Here is a 17,551-nt window from a genome sequence, read left to right as displayed (position 1 = left end):
CCGAAAGGCCCCGCGACGCACGCTAAAATGCCAGCTTGTGCCTGTATTCATGCATATTTGCGTGTGTTTAAGGCAACTTAGAACTCTCACCTTTGTAGCATAACACCCTCTGAATTAAACCCCTATTTAAATTCAGACTGAGACTTTGCCACCCTTCTCTGCCTGAAGCGTTCACACTTGCTGGTACAGATATAGTCCTCCTTCCGCGTTCCGCATCGGGTCTCCGTCTGTGTCTCAACCAGACTGAGGAAAGGGACACTTGGAAATCTCTGCTGAACAGCTGGCCGCCCAGTAAAGCACAGTGCCCCCTGGATGGACAGAGCAGCCAAGAAAAAAATCCAAGAATAGACCGTGTTCCTTATCACGGCTCTGGCTGATGAGCAGCTCTGCAGTGATTTGTGTTACACTGCGACTGTGTGTACGACTATGCGCGCTTATATGCGAGCAATTGTGTGTTATATGCATGCGTGTGAAAGATTACATTATGTTAGTGTGTGTGATTTTGTGTATATGTGTGTGTGCAAGTGTGTGGCCAGGCAGCACTGGTTCACTGCCCCCCTAGCCCAAGTCACTCTGCATTAATTCTGCAGTGCCTTGCTAAAAAACAAAGAGCAGACTAGCAGGGGTTTTTGGACGGAGCCAAGTGAGCCACGCAGGCTCGCCCTGCTTCTGCAATGCCAAGACAAGCGGGACCACAGTGCCAGAGTGATGTCACTAAACCCGCCTTCGGGGTTGGATTTTCGTGCCTAAGCTCCGGTGTGGACAAAGGCAAGGGCATGACAACTGGCCGCTAATACAAGTTCAATACTGATTCCTAAAAGACCAGTTTGGAACACATTTTCCTGTATAATTCTAGTTACTTGAAGAATTTCGGTGTTGTTTGCTGATGATATTGGATTGGAGGTGGATGCATTTCAATATTCTCAATAGGATTTATATTTATCAGCTTCATTAACTTTTGTCTGATATCTGGACCGGTGAGGTAGAAGAGAGTTAGGGATTTTGTCACTAAAAAGTAAACTAAAAACCAAATAAGGGACGTTGAGACATTCTGGTAGTTCTGGTTACTTTAAAACAGTAATGTATGATAATTTACATTCATCTCTGACAAGTTAAGCAGCTGATCTTACAAATTATGTATATTAGTTACAAGTGAGAGTGTGCATACCCAAAAAAAAACAAAAAAAACATCTTTGACTTAGTATTTACAGAAGACAGCTTTAAGTGTAGGAAAATACAGTGGTAAATACAAAGTCTGTTTGTTAATTTATCTTAACTTCTTAAAAATGTGTTAGTGTAAATTCACATTGTTTGCGTGAAAAGTGGATTGTCAAACACATCCTTTCCTCTTCAACGTCTACAGTATGTCTTGATGGTACAGGTCGATAAAATATAACTTTAAAACTGTAAAGATCGGATAATTCATATTTTAAATTACTTTGTTCTATGACGAATATTCCACCCAAATTAAAATAATTTCATGAATGTGGATAATTTTGCCATCTTGCACAGATATGCATTATCTTAAACAATTTAAAAGACTTGTTTTAAATGAGAGCTGTTGGGTAACATAACAACTAAATGTGTAAACTATGAAAGAGACCATAGTAAGATAAAGCTGAAGAAACCATGACTCCAGTGTATCACAGGTAGCAAAAATAAACCCTTTCACTTGTTCCATTTGCCCCTTGTAACGTCCTTGTGTTTCTATTTACAATCTATAAAATCAACCAAACTCCTAATTTGGATAAAATTATAAAGTGTAAAAGGTATAACAAATTATAATCTCATTGTTCCCACTGTTATCAGTTTTGATGATCTTACTGATGCTAGGTATCTGCTGCACTAAAATAAGGATTTTAGCTTTAAGATCTTCGTTTTCTTCACTGAGGATCCCAACAAAAATTGCACATGAAACCCTTCTGAGTCGCTAAACCACATTTGTCAGTGCAAGTTATATGTCAACAATAACAGAGCACACTGCACCACTGAGCTTTAGCGGTGGGTGCTCTGATACTAATCTCACAGTATACTGCATCGGGACTTACGACCTGGCTACGCCTACTTCTGACCATGACCACACCCTTGTTCCCCTCGCCTTTCCTCTGCTAGGACAAAAGCATCTTGGCTGCATAGAGGAGTATCCCACCCAGACCGGCGGAGGCGGCGATAGCGATGACCCTCACTAAGAGGAACTCCATGGAGTCCTCCAGCTTGGTGTGCAGCCGCAGGACCTGCCGGTGGGTGTCCTCCCGGCCGCCCGAGTTCTCAATGACATGCTTAGCCAAGCCACGCTTTTCGTTGAGCGGCATCTGGGCGGCCACGCGCTGCTCGGCCTGCTCCTGGGTCAGGCCGTCCCTCTGCATCAGGCGCAACAGCTGAGTGGCAGGGTCGCTGAAGAGGAACAGACAACGGAGGTTATTTATGGTACGGCCAGAGCGCCTTGTTAAAAATCCAGAGGCAGTGAGTCATGCTAATAAGGCATAGAGAGAGTTGGAGAGAAGAATCCAATAACTTGCAAAACTATGGACCTAATGGCCAGTTTCTGTCAAAAACAACTTCAAAATGTCACCTTCTAATGATATATTTAAAATCTGACGCCTGTAAACAAAGTCTATAACTAAAAACCTAAAGTAAAATGGGAAAAATGAGCAGCGGTCTTACCAGTAGACCACCACAGTATGGTTCAGAAACTGAGTGAGGCGCCGGGTCTCAAAGAGCAGGGGTACGTCCAGCACCACGTAGCGGTACCCTTGGGACAAGGAGGAGGAGGGGGAGCATTGTGAACAACAGAATTAATTAGTGTCTTCGACACAATGCTGCAGTGAAGAGATGGTGTTTTCCAGTCCATGCACAACACATTTACACTCTCTGAAGGCAATGAGTCTACTAGTAACACAATTAACTGAATCATTTTTTAAATAGCCCAAGAAGTTGTGTTTTAAGTGTATATTTAAAGGCAACTCCTCATGCTGTTTATGATGCACCGGACAAGAGAAGAGGAGTTGAAGGAGTTGCTCAGGAATTCATCTACTGTGAGTCGGAGTGAGGGTTGTTGCAGTATTTCAAATGTTAAAAAAAGATGGCTAAAGTCATGAAAAAACAAATGAATGAAGAATAATGACAAATGCCCATCTATGTTTTACTATTATTGCCATATGCAGATTGTGAGTTTGAATACAATGTCTCTAACCACTTAACGCTAACTTGGAGTAACAAGAATTATGATGGTTTGAAAAGTTGACAGCCAAAGATCTAATGTACAGCAACCTGTACATTACTACTCTCCACCTCTTAAAATGTTATAGACTTGGGAGTATTTTTCTTGTTTTTAATTTAAGAGCAACTCTTACGCTTAGGAAGCTTTGGGAATAACAGCCTCAAATCTGATGGGTACTGCTGCCTCACATTGAGCTAATTTACCCCCTTTTTTCCTTTTTTTCCTGGCTGAAGTCAACCTGTAACTGAGCCCTGTAACCCTGATTCCTCCCTCACCTCTGAGGAAGTAGAGCAGGATCTCTTTGAGCATGGCTTTGTGGATCTCTGGGTGGGTGATGGAGTTCAGCAGCTTCCTCTTTTCCTCACTGGCGAAAATGAGCTGGCCCAGCTTCTGCCTGTCGATCTCCCCGCTCTCCAGCAGGATCTCTGGCCCGAAGTGGTAGACGATGCGGCAGTAGGCCGAACTGTGGGGCTCCACCACTGTTAACGAGGCAAGGGAAGTTACAGTTGGTGCTTTTCTCAAATTTTTTTTTTTTTTACCTAACCAAGTTAGTGTTTTGTCCAGAAATATTTCAACTATATTTTCATTCATTGTGTGAACCAGAAGAGTTTGCACTGGAAAGAGAGAGTTTGGCCTACCTTTCCTGGCCACCACATCAGCATCAATAATGGGGCATCCGAGCTCTCGCAGCATTGAAGACACTGTGCTCTTCCCTGAGGCGATACCTCCCGTCAGCCCCACCAAAAACATCTTGAGACAAAGGTAAAAGGACAGGATGTTACCAATCAATGTATGATAGTATTATGACAATATTGACATTGTCATAATACTATCACTATCCATATTTACAGTGGTTCAAAGCCAAAGTCACACAAAAACTGCAATGGTGATAACATAAGTCCAAAATTTGTAGATTAAAGATTGACTATCTTGTAAAATTATAGCCTAACATAATAGCCATAAAAAATATGAAACTCAAAATAAAAATGTCAGGGCATTCCTAACTTGAACAAATTAAAAATACCTGGATACAAGAAAATGACAAATTACAAATCTGCAGATCAACAGGTCATGCATTTGATACTGTATATAAAAAAGAGATCCACACATAATAGTGTCTATTAAAAGCTATTAAAAGAGTATACCTTTACTAAAAATTTTAAAGAACAAAACACTTTTATTCAGTTTAATTTCATCAGGCCGTTCAGAGTCTATCAGTTAAATAAGTAAAAATCTGTGCAAAATGATCTGTTGTGCTGCTGTCTGTAAGGCTTAATAAGGTATAAAAGAAGACTGTCTCTAGGCCATCTATAAACTGAATTGGAAGCCAGTATTAACTGGGCTGATATATGAATTTCTAGAAAATCTAGTTACAAGCCTTGATGCAGCATGTTGTATACTGAAGAATATTCCTCTATTTTCGAGTGGAAGAGGAATGAATTATAACTATATCTTAAATGAGAAGAAACAACGCTGGAGCTGCTAAAAACATCATTAATATGTTTCCCAGTTAGGTAAAGCAATACTGAACAAGCCTGTTGACTTGATCAAAACTGCATGTAAATCATTTCTAGACTTCTTTCTGGCTACTGAATTGTTGTTCAATAGACTTTCTCAGGCTACCAGGAGGCAACACGCCCTCTGCTGTGAAAGTACTGCGCCACACCCACAGCTGATGTTGGGCTCAGCAGCCAAAAAAAAGTGTCAAACTTGTTTGACTGGTTAGGAAAGTTAGCTGCAAAGTCATTCTTGGTACAATGGGCATGGCAACCCGAGGCTTAACAGATCCATAATGTTAATTTGTCATTAAATTCAAAAGCATGAGAATACCTTACTGTTCAGAGACTAAGGTTATTTGTTCCTGCTTTCCACATAGATAACTAATGTGCCTTTTCGCTTTACCTTGAAAACGTGCGGCACTCCTTAATTCAACTGAAATTACACTGGAAATCCGTGCAGAGCCAGAGTGGAGCAGACGAAGTAAACAAACAAGCTTGCTAACAGGCTAGCGTTAGCACAAGTGTTGATCAGGTCAATGCGACCAAAGACATGTGAGCAAATGAAGCCGTAGCCATTTCCACCTCGAAATAAGACAATATGCAGCCAGATGAAAAGGTTTGAGCGACTCGTATTTCTTGACACTGCTATCTACAACTTTGAACTATAACGCATAGTCGACTGGCTAACTCCTAACAACCTAGCTTCTTAGCTTGACAGGCGCATCGCCAACAATCTTCCGGAGTTTCCTACTATTTTGACTTGAGTTCCTCCTTCAATTTTGTGTTGTAAGCCAAACCCAGCCTCTGATGACATACTCTCCAAAACTTGTTTATTTCACAGCCAAAACAATTATGTTTTTGTATGAAAGAAAAGGTACATACAGTGTTTTTGCATGACAGATAAAGTAAATACAATGTTTTTGCATAAACAAAAAAGTAATTACAAAGGTAATTACAAAGTATGATGCAGGCAAGTCTATTTTCCTGTAGAAAAATATATCAATGTTCCGCTGTCAGATCTTCGCTTTGTTTTGAAGATGGCACTTCTAAGGCAACAGGCGGACTGGGGGCGTTGTGGGAATGTTTGGACCTTTTGCCTCTGTGAACCGTTTCCCCCCCGTTCTCCCCTTCCTCGCGCTCCAGCCTGCCTCTTTTCACAAAATGGTCTATCCTGGACTCCAGGCTCTCGCAGCACGGACGCTCCAGCAAGGGCCGATAGTTCCTTTGTCTGCTGCCCTCTATCAGCCAGCAATGGTTGGAGGACACCCCACCTGTGGATGGAGAAGGGTGAAAAAAATTATACATTTTAAACCCTAAAGAAAGTTGAGTAATTCTACCACATATAATATTTTACCTACACCAACTATTATGCATAATGGCAACGTCCAGGTTTGCAAGTCTGACATAATTCCTCATTAATTTTTATCCCACATTGTGATAAGTTCCTAATGAAAACACTGGGCTACTGTGCTCAGACCAAAATGTCAAGGTATTATGCTTATATCAAATGTCTATTTGAAAACTTATGTATGTGTTTTCAAGTTCCTGGTGATAAAATTTAAAAGACTACAATTCAAAATGTCAAGATGTTCCTCAAGTCTTATTGAATCCTACTGAACGTCTCACCTATGGCCTCCAAACCCTGGATCATCCCATGGAGAACGTGGGTCTTGACTGCGCTCTGGGTCCAGTGCTGCTGCAGTGCAGCCAGAGCATGGTTCACCTCTTCAGGCTCCTGCTGCCAGCTCAGCCCTTCAAAGTGGCAGTCGTGCAGCACCAGGGGGTAGTCTACTGCCATGCTGGAGAGAAGAAGAAGGAAAACGTTTAAGTAGAATTCATACTGATGCAATCGTTTAACAGTATTATCCTCATTGTTTCACAAAGACTCAGACAGCATCAGTTGGAGTATTAGTGATTTAGTTCCTTACGTGGTTCAACTCCACACAAGTGAACTCACCTGTACTGGGGTTTCCTGGGGTTACTGTCAACATCCAGCAGCTGTCTGATTATCTCCGGGGTTTCCAACTTCTGGCCAATCAGGAGCAGCACTGCCATCATGCAGCGGACCTGCAGAGCAAGTAACACAACACAAAATTCACTGGCTGATAGTCAGATACTGCAAATGCTCTTGATCAAAGCACTCATATATGTGAAGAGAACAGTGCCAGCAGAAATTTCAAATTCAAAAACTGATTTTTTTAAAGACACAATTTGAAATGCAATGAATGAGTGCAATGGCTTGAAATTGAATGTGAACTTTTAACTCTGATTTCAAATTCAGTCTTCTCTGTAAAAATTTTGTTTTCTTAATTCGTTTTTGTCACTTGTCAATTTTTCCAAACGGGGAATCGGTCATTTTCGAACAAAAACCCTTGAGTTAGTGTCTGTCCACACCTGATGGTAAAGGAAAGCTAGTCCTTTGATCTCAAACATGAAGAGGTCATATGGGTCTGGGCTGGAGATGTGTTGAGGCTGGACAGGCTTGACTGAGGCCGACAAGATGGTCCTCTGGAACTGCAGCACTCCATTGCCCACGTCCATTTTGCACAGGTTGCGGAAGTCATGGGTGCCCTCGTAGCTGTTGGGTGTCAGAGGATCACAAGTGAGAACTGGATGAGAGAACATACCAATGTCTTCTTTCCTTTGTATTCCCCCTCCTCTAAGCTCTACTTCTCACCTGCCTAAGCCACTAACTTCAATCAGGACTTGATGAACACTGGCTTACTATTGTGAAGGCAAACCACTGGCAGATCTTTTGTAAACGTCTCATGGCTAAACCACATAGACTGCAATGGTCATTTTAGAATCCCAAAGGTCCTTGGGTTGAGGACGGATATGGCAATGCTTTTTTCTTACACTTTTATATTCCTGATATAATTATGTATAATGATGTTTCTGAGAAGGGACAAGGGAGTCTAGATATTAGTTCAGTCTTAATTTGAACAGGTTTCTCCTACAGCTAGAAGGAAAAGACCCAAAACTCCCTTGATGACAACTTTGTAGAAAGTGCCCAGGATGATCTTACTGGGATGTGAGTACATTTTCTGGTTCATACCTGAAATACATTCAAATTTTTGTAATTTGGATGTAAAAGCTCCAACAAAGATTCTATGCATCCAAAAATAAAATTTGTCCCTTAACAGCCCCAAGACCAAATTCTCTGGTTTCAAGATTTGGGAGCAAGTCCATGTCCTCAAATGCAGGTTAAACTGCCTAAGATATACATTTTTGCTTTAGTTATACGGATTATTATGAATAAAAAATAATAAAAAAAATCATAAAAAATAGACTGAGGAACCCATGAGTGTGTATTAGTTTGTGTCTCCACCCACCTTTTTGCAGCATCTGCCATCAACACCACATCCAAGGCCCCGCGGGGGAAGTAGTACCGGTACGTCCGGGACTGACAGTCAAAGCGTGCGCTGAAACCCTCTGCCACTGGTGCCCAGTCCAGGATCCTAATGTCCTGGGGCAGGACTCTATTCAGCATCTTGCCATACGGCAGCTCAGAGCCAACTGCTTTTGTCTTGGCACTGGCGTCAACATTGGCTGGGAGCGTGACACCCAATCCTCCACCAAACTGTGTGGAGCGCAGGTCTATGCTTATGACCTGCAGGAAAAAAACAACACACTTAACTATTTATAATTACAAAAAAACTTGTTTGTGCAAGAGTAGCGCATTATGAATAGCCAGCAAACAGGGCAAACTGTGTACTGTCCCTAATCTTTATTCATATTTGCATATTAATGAGGAAAAATTTATTTTTTTGAAACTAACATAACTCCTTAATGCTTTAATGTACAGAGTTTATATTAATACCATCCATGTGTTATGTGAAAACAAGTAAGTTCACAGAAATGTTTGCAAATTAACTTTATTAATTACCTAATTAGCATAATTGTACTGAGATGTCATCTGATTTTTATGCTTCTTATTTGTTGGTACTGTGTGTGTTTTTGTGCATGACTGTGCAACGCCATGTTCACTGACTCTGCAATGTCCCTATGGAGACAAATTAATTGAACTTGAGTCTCAGTGAACTCACTTGGGAAAAGGCACTGACTCCCTTATCGGTGCGGCCACACCGGTGATAGTTGGAGCTCTGTCGATCCTGGATCAGCCGCGTCTTCAGCAGAGCCTCGAACAGTCTGGCCTCCACTGTGTTGTCCGTGTTCTCCTGAACCGCAAACCCCTGGTAGGCCCAGCCCAGGTACGCCAGCCGCAGAGCCACGTGGCGCCGGGGGTGGGCAGAGAAGTCAAAAGGACGCTCTTTGCTCGCTTTCTTACCCCGTTTTCTGCTGGTGCCACCATCAGGCTTACAGTCTGTCTTTTCATCAGGACCTGGCTCGGCCATCATCTCATCCCCAGCTCCACTCCTCACTCTCAGCTGGGACCTGAGCCTCTCCACCTCTCCCTCCAGGTCCTTTATTCGCTGGATTAAGTCGTCTGACATGCTTCTTATAGTCAAAGGCGAGTGCTTTGAGAGAGTAGATATGCCTGCAAGAATGAAAAAGTACCTTGGTTAGCCAATGCATTACATCCAATAAGACCTGGCACTCTACTGAGCAAGATACTTACTATATGTTTCTACTTATAGTAACAGTGTCTAAGAAATCTACTCACTATATGTTCATACTTTTGCTTCACACAGTATTGACCCCCAGTATTTAGGCAGCGTGTGTTTGTAAGTCAACTAATGTTGACTAGCTTGTTACCGTTACACACACACACACAGCTTTTTGGCTCGTATTGTAGATGGTAGCAGGATTGCAACAATGTGAGGTCGTCGTAAATGACATCGCAATAAAACAGTGTCTTTACCTTTACTTTGAGGTGCACCTTTTTCCCGATAAACTGTGCTTTATCCAGTGTGATAGGCTGCTGGCGCACACATGCTTCCTCTCATGCTGATGCGGGAGCTGAGTCGGACAAAGATTGAGGACGGACTCATTTCCTGTGGGGGGGTTCTGGGAAATGTCGTTTACCTGTAACAGCCAGCTTCGGCTTCTGAAACTGCTGATAAAAATGTGTTTTGTGTCAAAGTAGGGTTTTCAACTTTCTAAGTTTTATTTTTTTTTTACTTTTTACTTTTTTTTTTATTATTATTATGACGAGTCCCGGCTTTGCAGCTTGGGCAGAGAGAAGAATTAATTTACATCAAAATTATTTCTATCATACGTAGCTAGCCTAAAACTTGAGACTTATTTTCAGGTGGAGGGTTTCTTTACAATACAATACTAATACTAATACTGGTACTGATATTGAAACGAATACTACTGCTTACAGTAATAATAATTATAACATATATATAACATATGTAGTCTAGGCTTATAACACTTTTCCAAAAGTTTACAAAGCACTTTACGGATAAACCCAAGTCATAAAATAGAAATAAAGAAAATAAATCATGGGCAGAAAAAAAAACATTGAAGAAGAGCTAAAAGTATAGCTATCTTAAAGCTGCAAGATGTTTATGTAAAAATACACCTGTCATGTCACCTGATTCGCCCTATTTGCCCCAATGAAATTCTGGTTATTTACAGTAATCATTAAATGTCAAACAAATGACATGTAACATCTTTCTACTCCAAACCCTTTGTGGTCTCAATAAGTAGTGCTGCTAAAAGATTAGAGGTGTTTTCTGTATCATGTCATAGAAAAACATAACCTACCATGATGCTCACAGCTGTTTTCAGTTGTTTTCCAAGACACAGACAATAGGCCAATAGAAAGAACAAATCATTTCCAAAAATTACTGGGCACACAAAGTTAAATCAAGTACATATATGAATCATTTTTATTTCACAGCTGAGAAAAGAAAGGCAGTTTCAAATACATTGAAACAGGGTCCCATAATGCAATAACTATAAGTAAATTAAATAAAGTAAGTCAATTTAAAAGTTGCTTAAAAATAGATGAAATTGTCATATGGGAATCCAGCTGTTCTTGGACATGATGATGCATCAGCCGAGGTCTTCATAGCTCCTTCGTTTTATATCCAGACACAAGCACATACCAAACAGTACATCAAGGACCTGGAACAAGACGGTTAGAAGTTACTGGCAGCAAATGACCTAATAGACAGAGCAAGAAAGCTGTTGCCTCTCTCAGTAAACTCTAACTGATCCTGGACAGGACTAGCTAGGTCTTATTAGGTGTATTATTCATGCCATCCTCCTCAATAAATCTGTAATTCCATTAACATCCCTTACAAAAGGGATGTTAATGGAGGTGGATGTTTTTAAAGGATTATTGAAAAAGAAAAACCACCAGGACACCTTACCTTTATGATTTTCAATGTGAAAATCCCACATGCAGGAAAAAAAACAAAACTTAAATGTTTCATATGATAGACACAAAGTTTATCATGTGAAAACCCAATTTTCACATGTTTTCTTTGTAAGGGATTCCCTCCAGAGGTGATACATTATGTGAGTAAAGGCATAGTGTCATATAGCCTAATCAAGTCAGTGTTACAGATATTTTAAGTTGGCCCTGTTAAGCCCTTGTTGGCACAGGTATGGAAAATCAGTGAACCACAGTTTACCTGTAGGACTCCAAGAGCAATGCAGACAGCAGCGACCCACACCAGGTTCTTCAACAGAAAGTACTTGACAGCCCAGATGCAGCCCTAAGGAGGAACACACACTCATATAATACTGTACCAGTTGTACTGTACTGTACAAAAATGAAATGAAATGGGTGTGAGATGAAGAGGGGTTTGTCCGCAGACCTTCTTGTGTATGTTGGAGGGGCTGATATCCTGTCCGCAGGCCTCAGTCATCACCGTGCAGCAGGAGTCTGGCACTGCATCGGTCTTTCCCCAGCCCGGACTGCTGAGCCAGTCGGCCTGGCCGTCCGCACCGCAGCAATTGAACTGTAACACAGCGTCCACACATGAGATGGCGCTACAGCACAGACACTACATCCAGTCTGAGGCGCTGCTGCTGCTGCATATGTGCATTCATGCTACACTGTAAAAATGAGATGTCGAGGATCCCAAAGATCCCTTGGTGGGCTTTGAGGACTCTTTTATGGAGGTTTAAGGAGCATTGGAATTTGAATTTTGATTGACTGTTTTTAGGAATAATATGCTTTAGTGCTTTACAAATGTTCTTTTTTAATGTTATGAATGATTTAAATGGCTTTTACATGCATTTTCAGGAGACATCCTTTAGTATGCATATGTTGCTCCAGTTAGGGCAAACACTGTGGGTGGATTTGAGACGACTGTACCTGGTAAACCACTGACAGATTTATCAAAACACGTTGCAAAATATACCATGGAGTTTGATCTAATGGACAGTTGTGTTTCCAATAATTATGAGCAACAGCAAAACTGAGTTAAAGACTGAAACAAAATAAATTATCTAATGAATTCCTAAATTCTTTGTTATTATCACGGGGTTTGGTGAGTTTCTGCAAGAGGCCTGTAAATCAGGCTTTTGCTTTTGTTGGAACAACCTTCCTGAAAGTGTTGGGTCAGCAGTATCCATTGCCATTTTTAAAAATCATTTCAAGACCGACTTCTTCTCTATGGCCTTTCAGTGTGACTGATGTGTTTTATCTGCTTTTTAAAAAATGTGTTTGTTGTTTTTTGTCTGTTTAGATTGTTTTCTTTTAGCCGTGTGAATCGCTTTATAACAAAGTGTTTAAGGCTCTACATAAATAAAGCAGACTTGGCTTGACTATAAGCTCAACATCTGCAAGTAAATTCTCAGAGGCTTTCATGGCGACTCCCAGTGTCCTCACTGAAAGGCATCCCCTGAAAACACTGACGATTTATTGTCTCATTTTAACCACACTTGTTTAGCCCTTCTTGACTCTGTCACTCCCTTCAAAATGAAAAAGTTAAAAATAAGAGTCCTGTCATGGCTTAGTGAAACAACTTGGGCCCTAAAGAGCAACTGAAAAGCTGAGCAAAGATGGAAACTGATACCTAAGCTACAAATCCTTTAATATATCATTATTATTATCAGGTATCAGGTAGAGTTTAAGGATGGCAGAGTGACATATTTCTCTGATCTAAAGAGAGTCATAACTCTATCGTTACTGTTCATGTTGTTAACTTAGTACTGAAGCCTCCTTTGAGAAGTGTCAAAAACACAGATCCAATACATAAGAAAATTATTTTGGTTTACTCTCTCTGAATCTATTTCCCTAATGTTTTTTTAAAGGAAATTGTCTCCCATACTGCTCTACTTGTCCACTAGATGTTGTTCCCACAAAATTCCTCAAAATGTCTTTCATACAGTAGGTCCTCCTCTCTTCTTGCTCTGCATGCTCCCCCTTGGCAGCTTCATTTGTTAACATGTCTTTTTCCACTAATATGGAGGCAATACCCAGGTTTACCTTACATTAAAAGTTAGTGAGTCAAACTGCATGAACACTCTCCAAAACTGCCTTTGGGACGTTTTATAACTCCATGCAAACTTGATGTCTTATCTGGCCCTTCCAACTCCAGAAATGTTATTCTAGATGATCTGTGTAGTTTATTTTTCGACACAAAGCCAGAAGTGATTTTGGACGGTGACTTGACTTTTGATGAGCAGGTAAACAGCGCTTCCTGCAGTTGAGAAACACAGAAAAATCATGTCACTTTTATTCTCCACAGGTTGGTCATCTATGCTTTTATCTCATCTTGATTAGACCGTGGAACACCCTGCCTGAAGAACTTAGACAAGCTATTTCATTATCATCTTTAAATCACTTCTTAAAATGCACTTTTATAGACTTGCTGTTATGTTATGTTTTTATTTTTGCACCCACTTTCTCCTGTAATCCTGTGTTGTTTCTTAAGTTTTTATTTTTAAACACCAAGTGTGGAGGTAAAACAACAAGTTTTATCTCCATTATATTTTTTGTTTTTCTTGTTTTCATGACTTTTGTAAAGCACTTAGCAAACTCTGCTTTGGATAAGTGCTGTATACGGTCATCATTACTATTTGCAATATTCCTCCTCAGCTTAATAACAAATTCCTTTAGGTTCCTTGAAGAACATCTTGTTTTTACAGTGTATGTAATGTTCTGTTTTACAAAGAAATCATGATCTGTTTTCTTCAAAGCTCTTTGAGCAGAAGTGCTTTGCTTTGCCTGCTTGTATACTATCAGCAGCTGCTACACAATCTCTCCAGCCTATCAAGCGCTACAGGCAAATAAAGCTCCGTGTGTCACCTTCTCTTGAATGCTATCGATGATGTGTCTGTTCTTCAGCTTGTATTCTGAGATCACCGCTCGGGCTTTATTGTTGATGGCGCTATTCATCTTTAGGGGGGCAGTCTTCAGAGAGAAAAAGATTAAATAAACTTCTAGCTATTTTATTTAAGGCCACATCGCCTCTTGTATGTCTAGAGAAGCACTGCTAATGTTTTGATCTCAGAATATGAGTGTCTCACCTTGCTGCGAAATATGTAAAGGGCAATACCTGTGATTATCTCCAGACCAATTATCACCACAAGGATACAGATGAACTATGGAGTGACAGAGTGAACAGTGTTAGAGATGCTGATGGCTTGAATATAGCCGACAACCAGCCAGCCACCCTCCCCCATGTGACATTACAGCTGCAATTCACTGCCCCTTGCACCAGAGAGAGAACTGTGGGCAACAACAACACATCATAACAAATCTGTTGAAACATCTCTGGTGAATGTTACACAACATTTTGAACCAGAGTCTATTTAAATCCAGCTTTGCAATCTTAATGACAGAAACCCAGAACCAAATATTTTGCCATTATAAACTAAGGAACAGGCAATCAAACCACATATCAATTTTTATTTCCTTCATCCCAATCGACATCCTTTCTTTCCCAACTGGCCAGCGGACACTCCCCTGTCCATATGGGAATCTGTAAGGAGAGAATCCCAAACCCGTATTGTGGAAGATGAAGTCACTTACAGTAGCCAGCATGGAAGAATTATCTACGAATGCCCCAAAAAAGCCCAAGAAGGAGATGAGGGTGATGAAGACGCCCACTGCAATGAGGAGCACAGTGGTCTGAGACAGGCCGCTGCTGGCGAAAACACCAATATCTGAGTAGGTGGTGTGTGACCACGCTCCGATAATGATGAGGGCAACCCCAGACGCCTGTAGGACAAACACAGCAACTGGATTATAATGTGATACTTTATTGATCTGGTATAGAAAAGAAGGATTCAATGTGTTGCTCAAGGGCATTGAACCCAGGTCCTCCAGTTGAATGGCAGTCTCCCTCACTGTGACAAGATGGTGGATTATGGCACCAACAAAACCAAGAGTTTTAAGCTCAGTCCTCAGACCACTTTACGGTTCAGATGGACATAATCAGACTGATCGTGTTGTTCCCCTGTACTCTGCCTCTCCATTGGGACCCTTGAGACCGTCTAACATGCTTGTGTCTGGTGTTGTTGGGAGGATAAACTAGTTCTCTTTTGAATGAGGTTGGACACTTCTCTGTCAGATGAACTGTGTCCACATGGAGCTCCTGGGATTGATCTTACTTCCATTCCACTTCCTTGCCTACAGACAGTAAATGTTCTCTCTTGGTTTACTGTGACCAGTAGTAATGCCAGACAAATGAAGAATTTCAATTAAAGTAAACCTCCTGTACTTCAAAGCGGTTATAACAGGACCATGCAGTCACTTGCTACTGATGTGTTTTGGATTTTTGCCTAAAATTTAAATGGAATATTTAAGTAGGCCATTTATGCCAACCCGAATGTGCTAATATTTCAACACACAATTGTAATACTTCACGCCTATCAGTCCAAAATGAATGCTGCTGAAACAATTTACCCATTTACTTGAAAATGATGAATATGAATAGGATTTCGGAAAAAACTGCCATATTCTGTTATAGGTGGGCAGTGCATCTCTGGTATGGAGAAGGTTATCTGAATATTTTGCTACCAAAATTAGCTATATATTTATTTTATATATTTTTCTTAACCTCCACTACCATCAAAGTTGCTTGTGTTATGCATGGTTTGTAAAACATAGTTTTACAAACCATGCATAACACTGTAAATGTTATAGGAACATAATGGAACAGGTCTACAATAAATAATAATGATGACGTTTCATGAAATAAAGTGATGCATCTAAATATTTTGTAAAATTTAAAAACAAATAAAAAAATATTATTGATATATCAAATCAATCATCAACTTCATATACCATCATAAAGGCAGAGTCTTTCCAAACAATTTAATAAATTCAATTACATGAGCGTTACTTACCAAGAAGAGAATATTGAAGAAAATGAACACGCATTTGATGCTGCAACAGTTGGACATAGTGTAAGGACTGGGTGCAATCCGATACTTTGTAGAGGAATTTATAGCCTAGTGGGATGAATGATTTCTAAATAGATTTCTAAATTGTATAGTAAAGACAGTGAGAGGCGACTTGATTCAGTCGCATGAAGTCAAGTCTGAAGAGACGCAGGTTAGCTACACTTATCCAAATGAAGGTGAGCTGAAACGTAACTCAGTTGGGAGATTTTGCGATATTGACTGTTGTGGCCTTATGGAAATTAACTGGTAATCCTACTATAAATTTTAGCATGATATACCATGCAAATACTAGCCTACATCAATTAAGTCCCTATATAGGAATATTACAGTGGTAGCGTACCACAGGCGATTAAAAAAGCACCATAAAGTAGGATAAGGTCACTAGAACTCACTATAGCGTCTATAATAGCCTATTATGGGAATGTTTTGTTAAGAATATTATCGTAATTTCTTAGTGTTTTCACTCCGTTATTAAAATGAAAATTAAGGCCACAAGACCAGAATGAGGTCAGTAACAATTTCACAAACATTTCACGTCATCAGAAACCAACACGGAGACTGAACCATTAATAAGAAAAGTGTTCGTATTCATGGGGTCATCTTCTGTCTACAAACCTTTTCACAATGACCCTCTCCCTCTCTTTCCTCTGTCTCTGCTCTGTCCTCAGCTGTCCATGGATCTCATCACTCCATCCGGGTCCAGGAGGACCTGCAGGTCAAGGTCAGGTGATTTGGACCAAGTTCCAGTATCTTTGTGATTTCCTGACAATAGAAAAATATCTGACCTTAGGAATCTTGAGATTGTGGTTACAAAAATAGTCTCCACCTTTCATTTTTATAATTTTGAGATGTCCACATCCACCAAAGTTAATCTCACACTTTTGATAATTTTGAACAGTCGCCACTCTTCAAACAACTTGTCAACAAAATCATGACTTGTGAACACTGGAAAATATGCTGTGTACATTACTTTTAGGATGATTAGAGCCACAATGGCATCATGACTGATTTTAAAGATTGGGCCAAATCCATGCGAATGGGTTAGCCCTTTATTAATAATCCAGAACTTTTAATAAATATAATAAATGTCCATTTTGTATGGAGAGCCAACATCGTTTTGTTACTCTTTACACCATGCAAGAGTGATTCAACCTATAGCCAGTTCATTAAAGCTTGCGTTTTATGCGATGCGTTTTATGTTTATGGAAGCAACAACTGTGGTTTGGTTGGAAAAGATTTAAAATGATAGAGGAAATATAAGACACACTGAGAGTCTTTACTAGTGCAGTATGTTGGGCTAGTGCCTACATTGAGTCACCAAAATCAAGAAAAACAAGAATCTCACGGATTATCATTTTAATGTGATGAAAGATCTCAGCCTCTATTTGAAAATGTAGTTTTTATAATCACATTTTCAGAAATATATAATTTTCTCTCAAGGCATTCTGTTTATTCCTTGTTCTCATATGAGTTCCCATCATCACTGAATCTCAAGAGGTATTCTATTACTTCATTTCTGCTTTATTGTGCAAATAAACTCAACTAATCAAACGAA

The 17,551-nt window shown here is 40.2% G+C and overlaps 3 protein-coding genes across 4 annotated transcripts; all 3 read right to left on the bottom strand.

Annotated features, from left to right (window-relative positions):
• Nucleotides 1–1,064: 1,064 nt before the first annotated feature.
• Nucleotides 1,065–5,426, bottom strand: dcakd (dephospho-CoA kinase domain containing). Of its 2 annotated transcripts, none has more exons than XM_071545763.1 (5): nucleotides 5,123–5,426; nucleotides 3,859–3,970; nucleotides 3,496–3,699; nucleotides 2,665–2,752; nucleotides 1,065–2,394 (listed from the first exon to the last, which is right to left on the bottom strand). In XM_071545763.1, exons 2-5 carry the CDS (start codon nucleotides 3,968–3,970, stop codon nucleotides 2,109–2,111), a joined length of 690 nt encoding a protein of 229 aa, XP_071401864.1. In that variant the 5' UTR covers nucleotides 5,123–5,426; the 3' UTR covers nucleotides 1,065–2,108. The 2 variants fall into 2 exon arrangements, with proteins under 2 accessions (XP_071401864.1, XP_071401865.1); XM_071545764.1 differs by lacking the exon at nucleotides 5,123–5,426 and adding an exon at nucleotides 4,366–4,500.
• Nucleotides 5,427–5,598: 172 nt separating this feature from the next.
• Nucleotides 5,599–9,630, bottom strand: pus3 (pseudouridylate synthase 3). The gene is made up of 7 exons (XM_071545767.1): nucleotides 9,542–9,630; nucleotides 8,766–9,217; nucleotides 8,052–8,329; nucleotides 7,114–7,297; nucleotides 6,677–6,786; nucleotides 6,346–6,518; nucleotides 5,599–5,990 (listed from the first exon to the last, which is right to left on the bottom strand). Exons 2-7 carry the CDS (start codon nucleotides 9,171–9,173, stop codon nucleotides 5,719–5,721), a joined length of 1,425 nt encoding a protein of 474 aa, XP_071401868.1. The 5' UTR covers nucleotides 9,174–9,217; nucleotides 9,542–9,630; the 3' UTR covers nucleotides 5,599–5,718.
• Nucleotides 9,631–10,545: 915 nt separating this feature from the next.
• Nucleotides 10,546–16,083, bottom strand: LOC139666516 (CD63 antigen-like). The gene is made up of 7 exons (XM_071545774.1): nucleotides 15,940–16,083; nucleotides 14,621–14,809; nucleotides 14,116–14,190; nucleotides 13,895–13,999; nucleotides 11,454–11,597; nucleotides 11,268–11,351; nucleotides 10,546–10,755 (listed from the first exon to the last, which is right to left on the bottom strand). The coding sequence occupies exons 1-7, from the start codon at nucleotides 15,994–15,996 to the stop codon at nucleotides 10,684–10,686; spliced, it is 726 nt and encodes a 241-aa protein (XP_071401875.1). The 5' UTR covers nucleotides 15,997–16,083; the 3' UTR covers nucleotides 10,546–10,683.
• Nucleotides 16,084–17,551: the final 1,468 nt, after the last annotated feature.

Source organism: Centroberyx affinis, unplaced genomic scaffold (genome assembly GCF_046629955.1).
Source record: "Centroberyx affinis isolate AG114_WGS23_722 - 3 ecotype Tasmania unplaced genomic scaffold, CSIRO-AGI_Caff_v1 ptg005038l_1, whole genome shotgun sequence".
NCBI classification, from domain to species: Eukaryota; Metazoa; Chordata; class Actinopteri; order Beryciformes; family Berycidae; genus Centroberyx; species Centroberyx affinis.
Note: the sequence above shows the minus strand (reverse complement) of the source record. Positions and strands in the feature narration are given on the sequence as shown.

What these genes read in the sequence shown, in the direction of transcription:
- LOC139666516 (XM_071545774.1), bottom strand. Translation starts at nt 15,996, where the DNA reads ATGTCCAACTGTTGCAGCATCAAATGCGTGTTCATTTTCTTCAATATT. An exon ending in TTTACATATTTCGCAGCAAG is followed by an intron (nt 14,000 to 14,115) that starts GTGAGACACTCA and finishes TTCTCTCTGAAG; the next exon opens with ACTGCCCCCCTAAAGATGAA. An exon ending in TCGATAGCATTCAAGAGAAG is followed by an intron (nt 11,598 to 13,894) that starts GTGACACACGGA and finishes GCTGTGTTACAG; the next exon opens with TTCAATTGCTGCGGTGCGGA.
- dcakd (XM_071545763.1), bottom strand. Translation starts at nt 3,970, where the DNA reads ATGTTTTTGGTGGGGCTGACGGGAGGTATCGCCTCAGGGAAGAGCACA. An exon ending in CCTGCTCTACTTCCTCAGAG is followed by an intron (nt 2,753 to 3,495) that starts GTGAGGGAGGAA and finishes CCTTGTCCCAAG; the next exon opens with GGTACCGCTACGTGGTGCTG. An exon ending in CATACTGTGGTGGTCTACTG is followed by an intron (nt 2,395 to 2,664) that starts GTAAGACCGCTG and finishes GTTCCTCTTCAG; the next exon opens with CGACCCTGCCACTCAGCTGT.
- pus3 (XM_071545767.1), bottom strand. Translation starts at nt 9,173, where the DNA reads ATGTCAGACGACTTAATCCAGCGAATAAAGGACCTGGAGGGAGAGGTG. An exon ending in GAGTCAGTGCCTTTTCCCAA is followed by an intron (nt 8,330 to 8,765) that starts GTGAGTTCACTG and finishes TTTTTCCTGCAG; the next exon opens with GTCATAAGCATAGACCTGCG. An exon ending in CCAGGGTTTGGAGGCCATAG is followed by an intron (nt 5,991 to 6,345) that starts GTGAGACGTTCA and finishes CTCCATCCACAG; the next exon opens with GTGGGGTGTCCTCCAACCAT.